Source organism: Trichosurus vulpecula, chromosome 2 (genome assembly GCF_011100635.1).
Source record: "Trichosurus vulpecula isolate mTriVul1 chromosome 2, mTriVul1.pri, whole genome shotgun sequence".
NCBI classification, from domain to species: domain Eukaryota; kingdom Metazoa; phylum Chordata; class Mammalia; order Diprotodontia; family Phalangeridae; genus Trichosurus; species Trichosurus vulpecula.
Genome location: NC_050574.1, coordinates 424,899,096 through 424,917,309, shown reverse-complemented (window position 1 = coordinate 424,917,309; position 18,214 = coordinate 424,899,096). Strand labels below are relative to the sequence as shown.

General features: G+C 35.1%; 1 protein-coding gene across 2 annotated transcripts in view; it reads right to left on the bottom strand.

The window, feature by feature from the left end:
* The window catches only part of CDKL5 (cyclin dependent kinase like 5), a 264,370-nt gene that overhangs the window by 66,678 nt on the left and 179,478 nt on the right, over nt 1–18,214 (bottom strand). For both annotated transcript variants that reach the window (XM_036743412.1, XM_036743411.1), the window contains 3 exons: nt 12,436–12,556; nt 9,798–9,857; nt 834–924 (listed from right to left, as the gene is read on the bottom strand). In XM_036743412.1, coding sequence (XP_036599307.1) covers nt 834–924; nt 9,798–9,857; nt 12,436–12,556 — 272 coding nt within the window. The remainder of the gene's footprint in view (nt 1–833; nt 925–9,797; nt 9,858–12,435; nt 12,557–18,214) is intronic.

Genomic DNA, 18,214 nt, shown 5'->3' with positions numbered 1-18,214 from the left:
GATCGTATATACAAGAAGCTCTTTTCCTCAAGACTTGAGAAGTACTGAAAGGGCATTGAACACTGGGAACTACTGCAAGAAACGCCAGCATACTGCGGGCAGCACTTATTACCTACAGTACTGGGCTAATGGGTACGATGAACATATTTTAAAAACCAAACAGAATATATTACGGTCAAACATCTCTGTCTTGCTGCCACAATGGTACGGGGTTTTTATAATAGTGCACACGGCACAGTAGTAGGAGGTCTTATTATTGCAAATGTTTCTGTTAATGTTCAGTGACACAGGCATGCATCCTACGTAAGAAGAAAGAGGTAAACAATACGCCCTAGGATACGTTTATTTTCATAAATGATCTCTATTTCTACGGCCCAGAAGTCTCTACGTTTTGTGGCTTTTAATCTTTTGCCATGTATATTTTTACCTTAATGCTTATTGACCTGCTGTACTCAGCTATTATTTGCCCAAATATTAGAATTTCTAGCATATTTTGATGGTTTAGAGGGCAAAAGGACAAAATATTTGAAACGAGGACTGTGCCATACTTTCTGACACGAATGAGCCCTTATATTATGCAGCGTGGTTTTTGTACATGATTTGGTTTCATGCCTTTTTAGAGCTAATCAGAAGTAAGTCAGCATTTTAATCCAAGCTATTTATCCAGTATCTGACTGGGCAACCATTCCTAAGCACACAAATAATAACTTAGAAACAATCAAGATCCACACTCCTAATCAACTTGAGCAATGCTTAGTTTTCTTAATGGTTTATAAGATGTGATCAAGAAAGATCTAGATCTTATTTCTGTAATTTGGGAAATTATTACTTACCCAAGTAAGAGTTCAGGGGAACGATACCACCTGGTGGCCACGTACTCTGTGTAATTCGCATTACTGCCTTCTGATAGATTCCGAGCAAAACCTAAAGGCAAAAGAGTTAACTGAGAAAGCATAATTCTTTATATGAGTGTGCATAATCATATCGATTAATGTGAGAGGCGGTATGTAGAGTATTGAACATGGAACTGAGATTGGCCAAAATTCTGCCTCAGTGACTTATTGCTTACAGAGAAGATATCTGAATCCTCAGAACCTTAACTTTTTCATCAGCACAACGGGTATCATGCTTCAACTACCTACTTCCCAGAATTGTTATGAGAAAAGTGTTCTGCGCACTTTAAACTGACATACAAATGTGAAGGTATTATCTAACATGCTTTGCCTGAATATCCTACCCCTGAAGAGCAAATTTTAAAACAGATTAGATAGGGAGAAACAGAAGCAACTGAAAGCAGTGTTTGTCAAACCCAAATACATAAATTACCAAGTGGAGGGGCTTTTTTTTTTAAACAAAAACTGCTAGAAAACTAAAAAGCAGTTTGATAGAAATTAACTTTAAATCAAAATCTTTTAACATGTAATACACACTACACTCATAGTGGATATATATCATAAAAACAATGAGAAGAGAACAAAATCAGGTACCTTTCACAACCATGGTCAGGGGAGAATCCATTTTTTAAAATGTATAAACTTCCATTTAAAAAAATTAATAGCTTTTGTTTTGATTTCACCTTCTAGCCCTTTCTTCCCCTGGACTATAGAATGTCATCCCTTATAACAAAAAGTTTAAAAAGAAAAAAAAAGCAGTTCGACAAAATCCACCAATACATTAACTGCGTCTGAAAGTATATTCATTATTCCAAAGCCACAAGGCCCCACTTCTGCAAAGAAGAGGGAAAAGTTCATTTTTACAATGATTCTCCAGGAACCAGCTTATTGGTCATCATAATCATATAGTGTTCAGCTCCTTTTTTTTATTGTTGTCCTTGTTCTTCCCCTTTATGTTACTGTAGTCACTGTATTTCTTGAAACAGTTTATTTCATTGTATGAGTTCATGTAAGTCTTCCCATGTTTCTCTGAATTTTTCATATTCAACATTTCTCTCCAGAGTAATACTCCATTACAACTATGTTACCATAGTTTGTTTAGTCATTCCAAAATTAATTGACATATACTTTTTCTCTTGTTACTATTATTCCACTATAAATATTTTGGGATTCATGGGACCTTTATTTCTGTTTTCGGCCAGCAATGGGATTTTCAGGTAAAGAGTTGTGGTTATTTTAGTCACTGTTTTTTGAATCATTCCAAATTGTTTTCCAAAATGGAAGCCTAAAGCATACAATTGTGAGCTTATATGCAACACTGCCTGTTCCTGTGGCCCCTCTACACATTGTTTCCATTTTTTGGTAATCTTTTGTGAATCTTTTGGATTTGCATTTCTCTTATTATTAGTAAGATGGAGCAATCTTTCTTATGATGGTGGTAGTAAACCAGACTCAAACTAATCCAACAGTCTGCTTTCAAGAACAGAACAAAATGAGGGACACATAGTCCATCTAACAGCTATCAAAAGAAGGTTTATTGAGCAAGAATAAAATACTGTTTCAGTTGGACTTACCTTCCCTGCCTGTGTTGCCCATGTCGTCTTAAGGAAATTGGGCTCCTACCTCACTTGTTAACAGTGTGCAATTCTTCTTTGAGAATTCTTTGATTACTTATGCCCTTTGGGGAATAACTCTTGGCCTTTTATGTTTGTTAATTCCCTATGTATATCATAGATATGACTCCTAGAAACATATGATACATGAGAATTTCCCCTAACCAGTAGCTTCCTTTCCCAGCTGTACTGATGCAAAATTCACACAAAAGCTTCTCAGCTTCATGGAAATGAAATTATCTATTTTATTTTTTGTGACTGATTCAATTATGGAGATTATTCTTAATCAAAAAAGGGCTAATGCTCATAATAGACAAAATAGGCAATGCTTAGCACTGGAAGTCCTTCACAAACTGGCTCAAACCTATCGTTCTAACTTTATTATATACTCTAGGATGTAGTCAAAAACTAGCTTTCTCTCTGTCCATCATCCAACGCACTTCATCTTCTATCTTGGTACCTTTGCAGGGCTGTCCCCATTCCTGGAAGGGACAACCTCCTCACCTCTAACTCCTAGATGCCTTCACTTCAAGTACAATCTAATACACAGGGCCTTTCTTGATTCCCTTCAATTGCTATGTTCTCTGTTTAGTTATCTTATATTTATCATGCATATATTTATAATGATTACACTTACATATTATATTAGAATACTTATACATTGGGATGGACCTGTGGAAATCATCCCATGTAGTAGGCAGCCAGTTTCTCTAATAAAGGTCTCAAACATATAGGGAACTGAGCCAAATTTCTAAGAATAAATGCCATACCTCAATTGATAAACTGGTCTGGGGACATGAACAAGCAGTTTTAGAGGAAAAAAATCAAAGCTATGAAGTCATAATTTAAAAATGCTCTAAATTACTAGTAATTAGAGAAACACAAATTAAAATATCTTTGAGGTACCATTTCACACTCATCAGATTGGCTAAGACAAAAAGGAAGGAAAATGACAAATGCTGGAAGGGACATGGGAAAATAGGTATATTAATGCACTACTGATGAATCTATGAACTAGTCCAAGCATTCTGAAGAATTTGGAACTATACCCAAAAAGCTATAAAATTGTACATACCCTTTGACCCAACAGTAGCACCATTAGGTCTATACACCCCAAAGAGATCAAAGAAAAAGGGAAAGGAATCACATGTATTTATACCAGTTCTTTTTGTGGTGGCAAAGAATTGGAAACTGAGAGGATGCCCATCAATTGGGCAAGTCATGATATATGAATGTGAAAGAATACTTTTATACTGTAATAAATGATGAAGGGGATGGTTTTAGAAAAACCTGGAAAGACTTGTGTGAACTTTTGCTGCAAAGTGAGGTGACCAGAACCAGGAGAACAATTTGCACAATAACAGTAATAAAGATAATCAACTATGAAAGACTTAGCTACTATGATCAATACAATGATCCACCACAATTTCAAAAGACTCATGATGAAGCACACTATCCATCTCCATATAAAGGACTGCTGGATTTAGTATGCAAATAGGAGTATTTTTTTTCTCCTCCACCCCCCCCCCAAAAAGAGGCTTAACATGGAAATATTTTCTGTACTACTTCGTACGTATAGTGAGTGAGTATTGTTTTTGTTGCTTTCTCAATGGGCAGCAGGACAGGAGAATTTGGAACTGAAAACAAAATAAAATGGATTTTTTTTTAAAACTCTGGGAAAAAAAAGAAGGTTCAAGTTCAAATTCAGCCTTTGAGACTTATCAGCTGTGTAACCGTTAGCAAGTAGTTACTTTCTCTCAGCTTCAGTTTCAACATTTGTAAAATGGGGATATAAATTCAACAAGTTCATTGGCTTTTTCTGAGGGTTAAACTAGACAATCTGTGCAAAGTAACGTGTAAATCTTAAAGTACTATGTAAATATTAGTTGTTACTGTTACTTAAAAACATTTTTAAAGCATGAGAATCCAGGGAAAGACATAAAGCTCACTAAAAAGTTGCTGCACTTTGGTTGTCCATATACTGAAAAATAAATAAAATTTTACGTATCTTTCAAAATGCTCAGCACAATATTTTGTGGTATTTTATACTGAGAATATGTTGGTGGTCATCAATGATTCCTTATACACAGAGCTTCTATAGCAGTTGTAGTCTTTGCTACATAATTCAGTACTTAATTATATACTATTATATTGTTTGGTATTGTCTTGTGTCTTCCTTATTCTTGTCACTCCAACTCACTTGAAACCTTTTTGGCATCACAATATCATACTGTATGTTATAGATTTCTAGATACTATGTTATAGTACCTAGCATTGATTCTTATGATTGCTATAGATGTTTAATTGTTGGTATTTAGGCTGGTAGGAATTAAAAAATGATAGGCCACCAGGTAGCTCAAAGTGAAGACAAAATGAAGTGCAGATTACTTTTTTAAAAGAGTTTAAAAGAAATTTTCAACTGAAACACTAGACAACATAAGCATTCCCACACACAAAACAGGACAGAAATAGGGGGAATGTACATGCAGTCATGAATCTCTATTACACACAATTTATTTTTTCATCTTAAGTATATAACAAATTCAACATATTATTTTCAAAGCTATTGGGTATTATTTTATGAAGCCTTCAGATCTTATACCTAGTAAATTTCCAAAGTTTTGATTATTACTTACTCACTTCTATTATCAATTCTGTTTGCCTTGGAATGATCTACTAAGTAGTACACTACACCACTGAAGTTTGAGCTGACCTAGACATTTTATAGGTAGTACCCATGGTACAGGGGTCAACTGACTGATGCTGGTGAGGGTAATGTAAATTTAAGGTCACCTGCTCCAGTACTGAGAGGTTAAGAACTAGGACACAGCAATTATATAATCATTCAGCCTGGGTTAGTCACTGTGAAGCCAGGTTCTAAAGCAGGAACTCTTAATCTGAGGTCCAGGTTAAAAAATCAAAAACTGGAGAGTCTAAAGTAGAATGTAAAATAATCCTAAGACTTGAGACCCAGCCTCTTCCTTATCACTGATAGGGTGCAAGTAATTCTCATCATAGCTACTCTGTGGTATTTAGCTGTTAAAAAGCATTCTTTACCAAAAATTTATATTTGATAAAGAAACACATAAAATACCAACGTTATATTTTGAGACACAGTAAGTTTTATTATGACAATCTTAACTGCATTCATATGTAGTTATAACAAGACAAAGTTCCCTCTTAGAGGTTATAATTTTAGAACTCAAAAAAACATTTACATACTGTCCTTTCCCAATCCAATTTCCTATTGTTTGCAAATAGTTCTCACCAGAGTACCATCTGTTTTATGCCAATAAGTAAAAGGTCCATAGAGTAAACTTCCATTTTAAAACTCTGTGAGTATAGCAGAGGAAAAACAGGATCTTACCTGCGCTACAGACCAAATAATGATGTTTAAAAGTTTATGAAGCATCAAAAGCCCTTAGTGCTGAAATAAATTCAGGTGATCATTCTAAGCTGTGTTACCAACAGTCAGAGTTTCAACAAACAAGAAAGGATTTGAAGAGTAAGAGGAGCTTGAGCAAGTCAAACATATATTTCCAAATAAAGATTGAGATGAAAAATAAAAATGAAATACTGATATACTTTTGATAGTTGCTATTCTACTATCAATATACTATGATAAACAAAAATCAATGAAAATTCAGTCAAAATCTATCAGTGTGTCTAAATCCATCAGGAAGAATGTCCCTACTAGCGTGTCAATATTCATAAAGAAAAGATTTATCAATGGTATAGAAAGAGTGAAGGACTTAGGTTAAGTACCTACCCAAAGGATTTAATAAAGACTTTTTAAAAGACAATGAAGAAGAAAAAAATTCTATTTTCCCACACAGGGACTCAAAGAAGGTGCTCGTGTTCATTTAAAGTGCAAACTTAAATGTATGAACAAAGGGAGGGGAACTTTGAGACAGAAACCTTAGGGAATAACTTATCAAAGGTTTCAATTAATGTGTCTATAAACCACAACCATAAACTGTACACAACAATATTAGATTATTTAGTCAGAATTCACTTAGCACTCACAATGTCAAATCGGGATTTTCATGAAATCATTTTGTCCCTCAGAGAGTCATTTAATAGCACTTGACTAAAATGTCAGTTATTTTCATATGACCTGTGATTTCACTGTTGTAGGGAATTCCAGGGAAGGAAATTCGCCAATGGAGACTGGCACTGTCATGAGAGTTACAATTATGCATAATTAATTACCACAGGAGAAGAAAGTTAAAACATCTTCAAATAAATGTGGTAAATAAGTTTAACAGAATTAATGAGTTTATGCTATGAAGCATCAAGTAACTGAAAGTGCTGCTAGTTTTAAAGTTGTGTCCACATGAAGTCAATGTATCAAATATTCTGGTTAAGAATGTCTGGGGTGGAAGGAGCAGAGACTGAATATCAAGTTTAAAATTTTGTGAGAAAATTCAAATGCTAAAACTGTTTTGTTTAAGTAGTTTTGACTCTCAATTATCTGTGGAAACTGGGGTGCTTAAGCTTAACTATTTGATATTTAAACTTAGTAAGTTAGTAATTATTTAGACAATCAGTAGATTTTGTACACAAAGCACTGAGGTTTCCATAGCATTTATATTGCTAGGATTTTTAATCTGTTCTAGGCCTCATTCAATCAAGCAGCCAGTCCATGTCAGAAGAAAAAACTACCCAAAATGATTTTGTTGTCTTAATATGACCGAGGACAAATACTTACGGCATCATAGTGATCACAAAATCACTAATTCTGCCTTAATGTGTTCCATATTTCAACATGTTTTGGGCTTGTGTAGACAAAGCCTAAGTCAGTTATACTAGATGCATTACCTCCTAGTGGAATAACACAATTACTCATTTAACTCGATAATGATGTTAGCTAACATTTATCAATTGCTTTAAGATTTTCAAAATGTTCTACACATAATATCTCATTTGATCCTCAAAACAAACCCTGAGAAGTAGGTGCTAGTATTATCAATGCCATTTTACAGAGGAGGGAACTGAAATGAAGAAGGTTTAAATGACCTGCCCAGAGCCACAAAGCCCGTAAGGGTCTGAGGCAGGATGTAAATTCAGCTCTTCCTGCCTCCTACTCTATCATTCTATCCAGTATACTACCTGGCTGCTACGATCTTACCAAATCCATGACGATGCTTTTTTAAGAGATTACAGAAAACTGGAACACATGTAAAAATCAGTATGTAAAAATAAGTTTTATGGAAAAATTCACCAGTGGAAAGAAATTCTTAAAACTTTCCTTCAGTTAATAAGATGATTTGCAAAACCTAAAATACTACTTAAATGTGGGCTATTATTATGAATGGTAATAACAACAATAATAAAAATCAAATTGTAATGATTTATTTCTGTCTCTGAAGAGAGCCTTTTGGGTGACAACATCAAAAGGGAGACTGGACACTGTAGGAAGACAGGCTAATTGTAGGTCAATAAAGTGTTTATTATGGACGCGCTGGGTATACAGTGTGGTATACAATACCTTTCTGCAAGTGAATTAAGAAACACTTTACTTTTAAAGCAGCCTTTTATTTAGAAAGTATTGCTAGACCAGCAGAAGGCTTTTTCCTATTATTAGAGAGTCTATAAGCATGTTTTCTATTTAGAATTCTCTTTAGAAATTTCTCTAATCTTGTGAGTTCAAGCAAATTACAAACCCACACAAATATTTATACATGATAAATAATATATAATATATATAAATAAAGCCTCAATAGGATTCAGCTGGCAATAATCATACCTGTGGGTCAGAAGGAGGCCAGGAATATACAGATTCTGAAAATTAAAATTCTAAGTACATGCAGGAAAAATTCAAGAAAAAATCTGTTGTCTCTTGCATTTAGCCTTTTATTTCTTTCACATGCACCACAGAACCTTGTTACAAGTATGGTATGATACAAGGAACAGTGGAATTAGAAGACCTGTGTTTGAGATTCAGGTCAGACAATTATTCTTTATAGCTCTGTCCGTCAATTTCTCTGAACCTGTTCGCTTGCTTATAAAATGGTGATAATGATATCATCCACTCCTTATGTTCACAGAGTAGTTGTGAGGGGAGACTTTTTGTCACTTCTAAAGTGCCAAACAAATCTGAGTTATGATTAGTACCATTATGAGTACGACACTCAAGATAAAATAGATTCTCCAAAAAGTTGTGTAATTTGAAAGACATGAAACTATTCTTTCTAAATGTACTTATTAACTGAGCAACACTCAGCTTAAGACTTCCACAGGACAATTTCTTGCAGTTTAAAATTTATGGATACTTAAAGCCTTGTAAAATATTATTAAATTAAAATGGCACGTTTCCTTATAGTTGTGGTATCAAGTGAAAGCAGGGATCCTACAGACAAGATTGACAATCCTTTCAATACTCTCATTTCAAAAGTATTAGATGCATTGTTCAATCACTTCTCTATTCAAACAAGTATTTTAAGGATGTTTGCATTTATTTAGGCATTGGGAACAAACTGCATTTTTCACTACTTTTATATAAATGAAAATATCACGAAGTTTTAAACTAAAAGTTAGTTTTAAACCAAAAATTATCTTGTTCAGTATATGGGCTCATCAAATTTCCTACTTTATAAAAGAAGTTCTTTTCTCCAGTACTCCAACTTATAGTTTTGGATATACTTCACTGAATAATTTTAATCCGAATTTATAAAGTGCCTAGTATCATGTTCTATTCAGGAGGATCATTCAATAATAGTATTGTACTCCCTTGCACAGTTGTACAAAAATAAACATAAAACCCTGAGTATGGCACTGTCCAATCAGATGTGGATTATTTTTTGTATTCTATTTGTAATATAACTAATAATCAGAAGAGGTGACGAGGCAATAAATTAAAACCGATTTTTAAAAGCAGGCCTACATGCATACACAAATATATGTATACACATATGAATGACTTCTTTTCCAAAAATTAGTCCCATCACAATTATTACCAGCTTTCAAAAATCTGTCATTATGTTCCTAGGGAAAATATATTATTAGCATTATGAGGCACTGGGTTTACATATGTATTCATTTACTTGCCTTCTGAGAAGTAACTGTAAAAAACTACTAAACACTATGAATCTACAAAACAGTGAGAACTATCATGCATAATACAGAGGCAAAAATACTCCTATCATAATACATTTCTCAACAGAACACATGACAGTAAGTTTCTCAACTTAAATAGGTCCAATTGATAAATGGCACTTTAATACATCTTGAAAAACAACTTACCTTACTATTCCAATAAAGAACATGACCCAATTTCTTTTCAACTTACCAAAATCACACAACTTCAGGATGTCACTATGGCTGATTAAGAGATTTTCTGGTTTTATATCTGGAATATCAAATTGTTTTAAAAAGGTAAAACTACTTTCAATTTTCATCAGACAAATGTTTATTCATTTTAACTGCTGAATTAAAAAGAAGCCAAATAATTTTAATAACAAGCTGTGAGAGTAAAAATCAAGGAAACAAGTTTCGTGCAAAATATGCTAAAGTTCCAATTAATTATTGTTCAACAAATATGCAAAAAATTTCAGAATACTTTTGTTGGTTATTGCCCTGTTCCTCCTCCCTTTTAATCTTGAGGGTGTTACATTAATCCAAAGCAGAACATGGCAAAAGTGTAACAGAAAACGTCAAGCGCTTAGAGAAAAATAAATTTTATAAAATGACTTAATATACATGTTTCTAAATTACTATATATTTCTAAAGATGAAAGACAGAGAATAAGAAACTCAATACAACATAAAAACCATAGAAGAGATATAGCAAGGCTTTCACTAAATAGAAATTAACAAGTAAGACTGTTATAGTTCTGTAATTTATATACAAAGCATTTAGTAAGTTGGAATGATTCTTGATTATAAACTACAATGCTTTAAGTCATATTAAATGAAGAAAGCATCTCTGATTATAATCTAAGAGGATAGAGGAAGAGGCCATTAAAATTGTTTAAATATTCCCCCTTGAGAGGCACACTGCTTTTAATTTTTTTAATCAAATTACAATATTCCTTAAAATATTAGAGGACGTATTAGCTAGCTGAGGTGTGAAAATGTGCATGAGGCACAATGTTCTAAGGGCTGTGATTGTTGGTTTCCATTCACATCCACCATGTAACTGACCTATCAGCTTCCATATCTTTCACACTCCATATAATGAGATTAAATCAGGTGTTTATCAAGATTCTCAAGACCAATGCAAAAGGACAAGATGTTATTAGGAATTAATCATTACAAGTCACTAAAAGCTCAGATGATCTTGCCAGTTTTTCACGGAAGAGAACAAATGTGATGAGGATGACAGAAAAAACCATTTAAGTGTACAACACATAAAATCTTCTTATTTCACAATGACCAAGGCCAATTCTCTTCAGGTCCTCTACACTTTTAAATTATTTCCCTGGTTTTACTTCTTAACATCCAATAAATATTAACAGCTAACATTTATATAGCACTTTAAGGTTTGCAAAGCACTTTAAATACATTTATCTCATTTGACCCAGTGTTTAGAACACTGCCTGGCACATAGGGGGCACATAGTAAAATGCTAATTGACTTGTCTGAACTTGATCATAATAACATCCTATTATATTGGAAGAGTTCAAATAAAAAGTAGTTTAGCCATTTTTAAGAATGAGGGGAAATGAAAAGAATATTTGTGTCCTCTTACAATTATGCAATCCTGATTCACTGTTGCTTCAATCAATGTCTAGCTCTGTCTATCACTGGAGAGGGAGAGGAGATAAGGAGATTGAAAGAAGGTAGACCAGAACAAGTAATTTCCTTTCACTGTCAGTAAGCATCCCTTACAATAGTAAAGGACAAGAAAAACACCATGTCTGAAGATTCACTACTCTTTTCCTTGACAATAACGGCCTATAAGCAAACCGGACAATCTTTTATTTTAAATGATCTCAGTGTAATTATCCAATGTCAGATTCTGAATCCTTAGTGCAAGGCTGAGAGTAGGAGAGGAAGGGAGGGAGAGATATCAAGTTAGAGGATGTCAGTCCAGATCGAGGAATGGTGGTAGGAAGGATGTAATAACCTTTCTGAGCCCGTTTCCTCATCTGAAAAAATGGATACAGAAATATACATAATACCTATCTCACAGGCTCACTGTATGGCTTAAATGACATAATGAATGTTTTGCAAACCTGGGCATGATATAAATGCCAACCACTTTTTGTGTTTGCTTTTTGCTTATTCTTTGCTCTGCATTAATACATGAAAACAATCAGTATGAAGAATAAGAACCAATCCAAAGATAAATTCAATTTTTTTCAATTGCCCTTTTTCTCAAAAAATTGCATTTTTTCTGCTTCCCCTTTTCTCCTTCAGGTGAAAAAAAGATCTTGGACCAAATATGCATAGTCAAGTAAAATAAATGCCCACAATGGTTACACACAAAATTGTGTGTAGAGCTACTGTCATTACTGGTATTGTCAGATCTAAGCAAGTGCTGAGAACTGGACAGATGATTAACAAAAAGCACCTACAGAGTACAAATACAGGTTGGTGCCTGGCCCTTGTGCTATTCCCAAGGGCTCCTCAGCATCTTCTTTTTGTTCCATTATCCAGGACTAGCTTTAAAAACCTTTGTATGTGGGATCCTCCCCACCACTAAGAGTTCTCACAGTTGTTAAAGGATCTAATTATTCAGGCAACAAAGCATGTATGGCATCACCTCTAATCATTTTCTGCATCACACATATCTAGTGATATACTAGCTGATTTAAAAAACAACAATTTCTCACGTTATTTAGTTAGAATGAAAATGTTTGTGCACCACTGCTACATATTTTAAGACAAGAGAAATTCAAACATCATGTTGTTAACACCTTTCAGGAATTTTTTCTCTTCAACTATTTCTAGAGATATGTTAAATTTAGTAAATTACACACTCACCTCGATGAACAATATCATTCTTATGGCACCAGTGAATTGCCTTGATTAGCTGGTAGATATAGCTTTTTACTTTTTCAGGTGGAACACCATTTGGCATTTCTTCCAGCAATTCAAGCATATTCTAAACATCAAGTAGATAGATATTATTAGCTGGTTTCAAAAATTTTGTATGAATAGTACTAATGAATGTTAATGTATTTGCTTCATGATATGTTTTTTTTAAATATCTTTTTCTAGAAGCAAGACTTTGTGTTAAACTATGACTTTCTTTTAAATGATATTCTGCATTCCATTAATCCCTAATGCTATACCAAGTGTTAACCCATGTACTTTTCTCTCTTCTATGGCTATGAAAATATTTTTGCCAAAAACGCTAAAGTAACATTTTAACAATATCTCCCATGGAAAAGGTATATGAAGATAAAATGTTTTAACAAGCGAGGAAATAATATATTGGACATTTGTAATTTCAAGATATTTTTATGCATCCTTACAAGGATTTTAGAATAGACTAAAGTCACAGGAATCCTTGTAGTTAATCTGGAAAAAAAAATCCATTCTTTTAAAAATTCAAAAAGACCCCGAAGTCCCCCAAATTAAAAATGAATATCCATAATATTTGAAAAATTAAGACAGATCAAAGAAACTATAGTTAAAGAAAAATTAACAAAAATCAAGTCACTTGTGAAATAAGATAATTACACACACTAGAAGCAGAGCACTCTCCTGCATTCCTAGAAGTGTTGAGCTTATACTGTCAGACAGATGGGGAGACAGAGGCCATTAAGGAGAATGTAAATCTGCTGAAGAAAGGGAATATTGGATTTTTGGCTTGGTATTCGCAGCAGGCATACAGTAAGCACTCATGCCTATATGTTCAACTGTTTAAAGTGACTTAGGTTTTAGTTTCAGATTAGAATGGAAACCAAATTGTATCACTTATTCCTCCTCTATGCATGCTCTTTCCATCCAGGGTACCTTCTTCATCTCCTATCCATCCATCTTCAAGGTCTAGTTCTGCTTCTAGCTTTCTTTGTTCTAGGCTTTCCTTCCTTATTCTAGAGAATATTCTTAGAGAATGTTTTTTTGTCCCAGGAACTGTTATTTATCACTTTATCACCTACTACCTTGAAATTTAATTGTTTTCTAAGTGTCTTCTCTTTGAAACAAGACTATAGGAAATGAGAAGACATCTTCACATTTCTCCTGTATTTTTCCCACACCAAAAGTACTACACATGTATGTTTATTGTTTTTATTTTAGACTTAAATACTAAAACTTAAATAAACAGAGAAAAGAAAAAGAAACATATTATAAACTCAAATACAAAATAAGAAAAAAAAAGGATGTCATGTGCAGAGCAGAACATAAGAGAGGATCCAAAATATATAGCAATAAATTTCCATTTCAATAAAGTCAATTATAATAAATACTATACATTGTGTTGAAAGCTGTCCATCTTTGCTTCCTTGTAAATTCTCTTTTGTTCTCTGCTGGGGAGTTTTTACTTTGTTCTTTTTTCTCCCTTCCTCCCTCACCACCAGAAGGCAACAATTTAGCACGGATATATTTATACGTAGATATAGATACATACATACACATATACATATATACACATACATACATATATAGACATATACTTTTCCTAGCAAATTCTACTCCTGAACTTTTTCTGTTTGTGTGTATCTCTTATTTCCTATGCCTCCTCACTCTTCTACTTTACTACTTTTTTTTTTTCCAACATTTGTTGAAGTTGGCTGAAGGTCGTTCTCTTGGTGGTGTAATTCCCACCAAGCCCTAGTGGCTTTTCTATTTTATTTTATTTTATTTTATTTCAATTTATTTATTTATTTATTTATTTAATATATTTAGTTTTCAGCATTGATTTTCACAAGAGTTTGACTTACAATTTTTCTCCCCATTTCTACCCTCCCCCCCACTCCAAGATGGCATATATTCTGGTTGCCCTTTTCCCCAGTCAGCCCTCCCTTCTGTCACCCCACTCCCCTCCCATCCCCTTTTCCCTTCCTTTCTTGTAGGGCAAGATAAATTTCTACACCCCACTGCCTGTGTATCTTATTTTCTAGTTGCATGCAAATTCTCTCCCCTCTCTTCCCTTCCCACCCACCCTCCGTAAGAAGTCAAGGGATTCAACATAGACCACATGTGTATCATTATGTATAACCCTTCCACAATACTCATGTTGTGAAAGAATAACTATATTTTGCTCCTTCCCAACCCATCCCCCTTTATTGAATTTTCTTCCTTGACCCTGTCCCCTTTCGAAAGTGTTTGTTTTTGATTACCTCCACCCCCATCTGTCCTCCCCTCCATCAACCCCCCCCTTTTTTTTTATCTTCTTCCCTCTTCTTTCCTGTGGGGTAAGATACCCAATTGAGTATGTATGGTATTACCTCCTCAGGCCAAATCTGATGAGAGCAAGATTCACTCATTCCCCCTTCACCTGCCCTCTTCCCTTTCCCACAGAACTGCTTCCACTTGCCATCTTTATGAGGGATAATCCACCCCATTCTATCTCTCCCTATCTCCCTCTCTCGATATATTCCTCTCTCATCCCTTAATTTGATTTTATTTCTTTTAGATATCTTCCCTTCATCTTCAACTCACCCTGTGTCCTCTCTCTCTCTCTCTCTCTCTCTCTCTCTCTCTCTATATATATATATATATATATATATATAAATATATATATATATATTTATATATATACACACACACACACATATACACACATACATATATACATACACATAAACATATATATATACATATATATATATATACACATAAACATATATATATATGCATATTCCCTTCAGCTACCCTAATACTAATGTCTCATGAATCATACACATCATCTTTCCATGCAGGAATGGAAACAAAACAGTTCAACTTTAGTAAGTCCCTTGCCATTTCTATTTCTTGTTCTTTTTCTTGATTACCTTTTCATGCTTCTCTTGATTCTTGTGTTTGAAAGTCAAATTTTCTATTCAGCTCTGGTCTTTTCACTGAGAAAGCCTGAAAGTCCTCTATTATATTGAAAATCAATATTTTGCCTTGGAGCATGATACTCAATTTTGCTGGGTAGGTGATTCTTGGTTTTAATCCTAGCTCCATTGACCTTCGGAATATCGTATTATAAGCCCTTCGATCTCTTAATGTAGAGGCTGCCAGATCTGGGATTATTCTGATTGTGTTTCCACAATATTCAAATTGTTTCTTTCTGGCTGCTTGCAGTATTTTCTCCTTGATCTGGGAGCTCCGCAATTTGGCAACAATATTCCAAGGAGATTTCTTTTTGGGATCTATTTGAGGAGGCGATCGATGGATTCTTTCAATTTCTATTTTGCCTTGTGGCTCTAGAATATCAGGGCAGTTCTCCTTGATAATTTCTTGAAAGATGATATCTAGGCTCTTTTTTTGATCATGGCTTTCAGGTAGTCCAATAATTTTTAAATTATCTCTCCTGGATCTATTTTCCAGGTCAGTGGTTTTTCCAATGAGATATTTCACATTGTCTTCCATTTTTTCATTCCTTTGGTTGTTTGCTAATATCTTGATTTGTCATAAAGTTACTAGCTTCCACTTGCTCCAATCTAATTTTGAAGGTAGTATTTTCTTCAGTGGTCTTTTGGATCTCCTTTTCCATTTGGCCAATTCTGCCTTTCAAGGCATTCTTCTCCTCATTGGCTTTTTGGAGGGAGCTCTTCTACTATTTGAGTTAGTCTATTTTTTAAGGTGTTATTTTCTTCAGTATATTTTTCAGTATTTTTTGGGTCTCCTTTAGCAAGTCATTGACTTGTTTTTCATGGTTTTCTCATATCCTTCTCATTTCTCTTCCCAATTTTTCCTCTACTTCTCTAACTTGCTTTTCCAAATCCTTTCTGAGCTCTTCCATGGCCTGGGACCAGTTCATGTTTTTCTTGGAGGCTTTTGTTGTAGGTTCTTTGACTTTGTTAACTTCCTCTGCCTGTATGTTTTGGTCTTCTTTGTCACCAAAGAAAGAATCCAAAGTCTGAAACTGAATCTGGGTGAGTTTTTGCTGCCTGCCCATATTCCCAGCCAACTAACTTGACCCTTGAGTTTTTCAGTGGGGTATGACTGCTTGTGGAGTTAAGAGAACTATGTTCCAAGCTTAGGGAGATGTGCCAGCTCTGCCACACCAGCACTCCTCCTTCCCCGAGAACCCCCAACCCAGATTGGACTTAGATCTTCAGCAGGCTCTTCACTCCTGCTCTGATCAGCCACTTAATTCCTCCCACCAGGTGGGCCTGGGGCCAGAAGCAACTGCAGCTGTAGTTCTGTAGCTGCCCCACCTCCGCTGCCCCCAGGTTGGTAGCCAAAGGAACTCCTTCCACTCCCGCAGTTTTTCCCACTAACCTTCTCTGTTGTCTTTGGTGTTTGTGGGTTGAGATGTCTGGTTACTGCTGCAGCTCACTGATTCAGGGCACTAGGGCACACTCCGCCTGGCTCCTGATCTGGTTGGTCCGCGCCACTCACGCTGAGCTCTGCTCTGCTCCGCTCTGCTCCCAGCTCCGTGCGGGATAGACCTCACCCAAAGACCATCCAGGCTGACCTGGGCTGCAGCCCTGCTTCCCTCTGCTTTTTTGTGGGTTCTGCAGTTCTAGAATTGGTTCAGAGCCATTTTTATAGGTTTTTGGAGGGACTCGGCGGGGAGCTCATGCTAGTCCCTGCTTTCCAGCTGCCATCTTGGCTCCGCCCCGCATCTCTTCTACTTTACTTCTACCCACTATCTTGCCCTCTTATTACTTAACCTACTCGCCCTCCAAGGATCCCTCTCTTATTCTCCTATTCCCATAACACCATTCTATTACCCCCTTTAACCTATTCCCTCGCACTCCCTTCTAGAGATCACTCCCTTATCCTCTCCCTCCTCCCTATCCCCTTAACATTTTATTTCTTTCTGACTTTAGAAGACTTTTATAGTCTTCTAGAATATTTATATTGTTTCCTCTTGAACCATTCCCAATGAAAGTAGGTTTCCAGAACTGAGAGCCCTCCTCCCCCATCTGTGTCAGTTCTTGCTCTTAGAGCACTTCATTTGTATGAGATAATTACTCTTTTTACCTTTTCCTAAACAGTTTTACTTTTTAGAATCACATCATGATCAAGTCTACCCCAATCTTTCTTTCTTGAGAACTACCCAATTACTAATAACAATGTAAGACATACATTAAACAGTCTGTCTTTATTGAGTCTCTTCTAATTGGTCTTCACTATGTACCTTATATTTCTCTTGGCTCTTTTATGTCAACTCTTCTATTAAGCTCAGGTTTTTTAAAAACAAAATCCTGAAAGTTTGCCAGCTCATTAAATGTCCATCTTTTTCATTCAGGATTATGCTTAGCTTTGCTGGGTATGACATTTTCAGCTGGAGCCCCAGTTCTTTTGTTCTTCAATATTTAGTGCTGCTACAGTGAGGTCTTGTTTGATTCTAATTGTAGCACTGCTATATTTAAGTTGTTTTTTTCTTGTTGCTTGTAAGATTTTATTCTTGAGCTGGGAGTTTCAGAATCTGACTATATTATTCCTGTGGGCCTAGACCCTAGCCTGGGAGTGTTTATTCTTCACAGGGATCTCTTTCAGGTGGTGATTGGTGGATTTTTTCCATCGCCACTTTCCCCACTTGTTCTCACACTTCAGGACAATTTTCTTTATTATTTCTTGCACTATAGTATCAAGATTCTTTTTTTATTTTGATCATAGCTTTCAGGTAGTGCAATTATTCTCATGTTTTCTC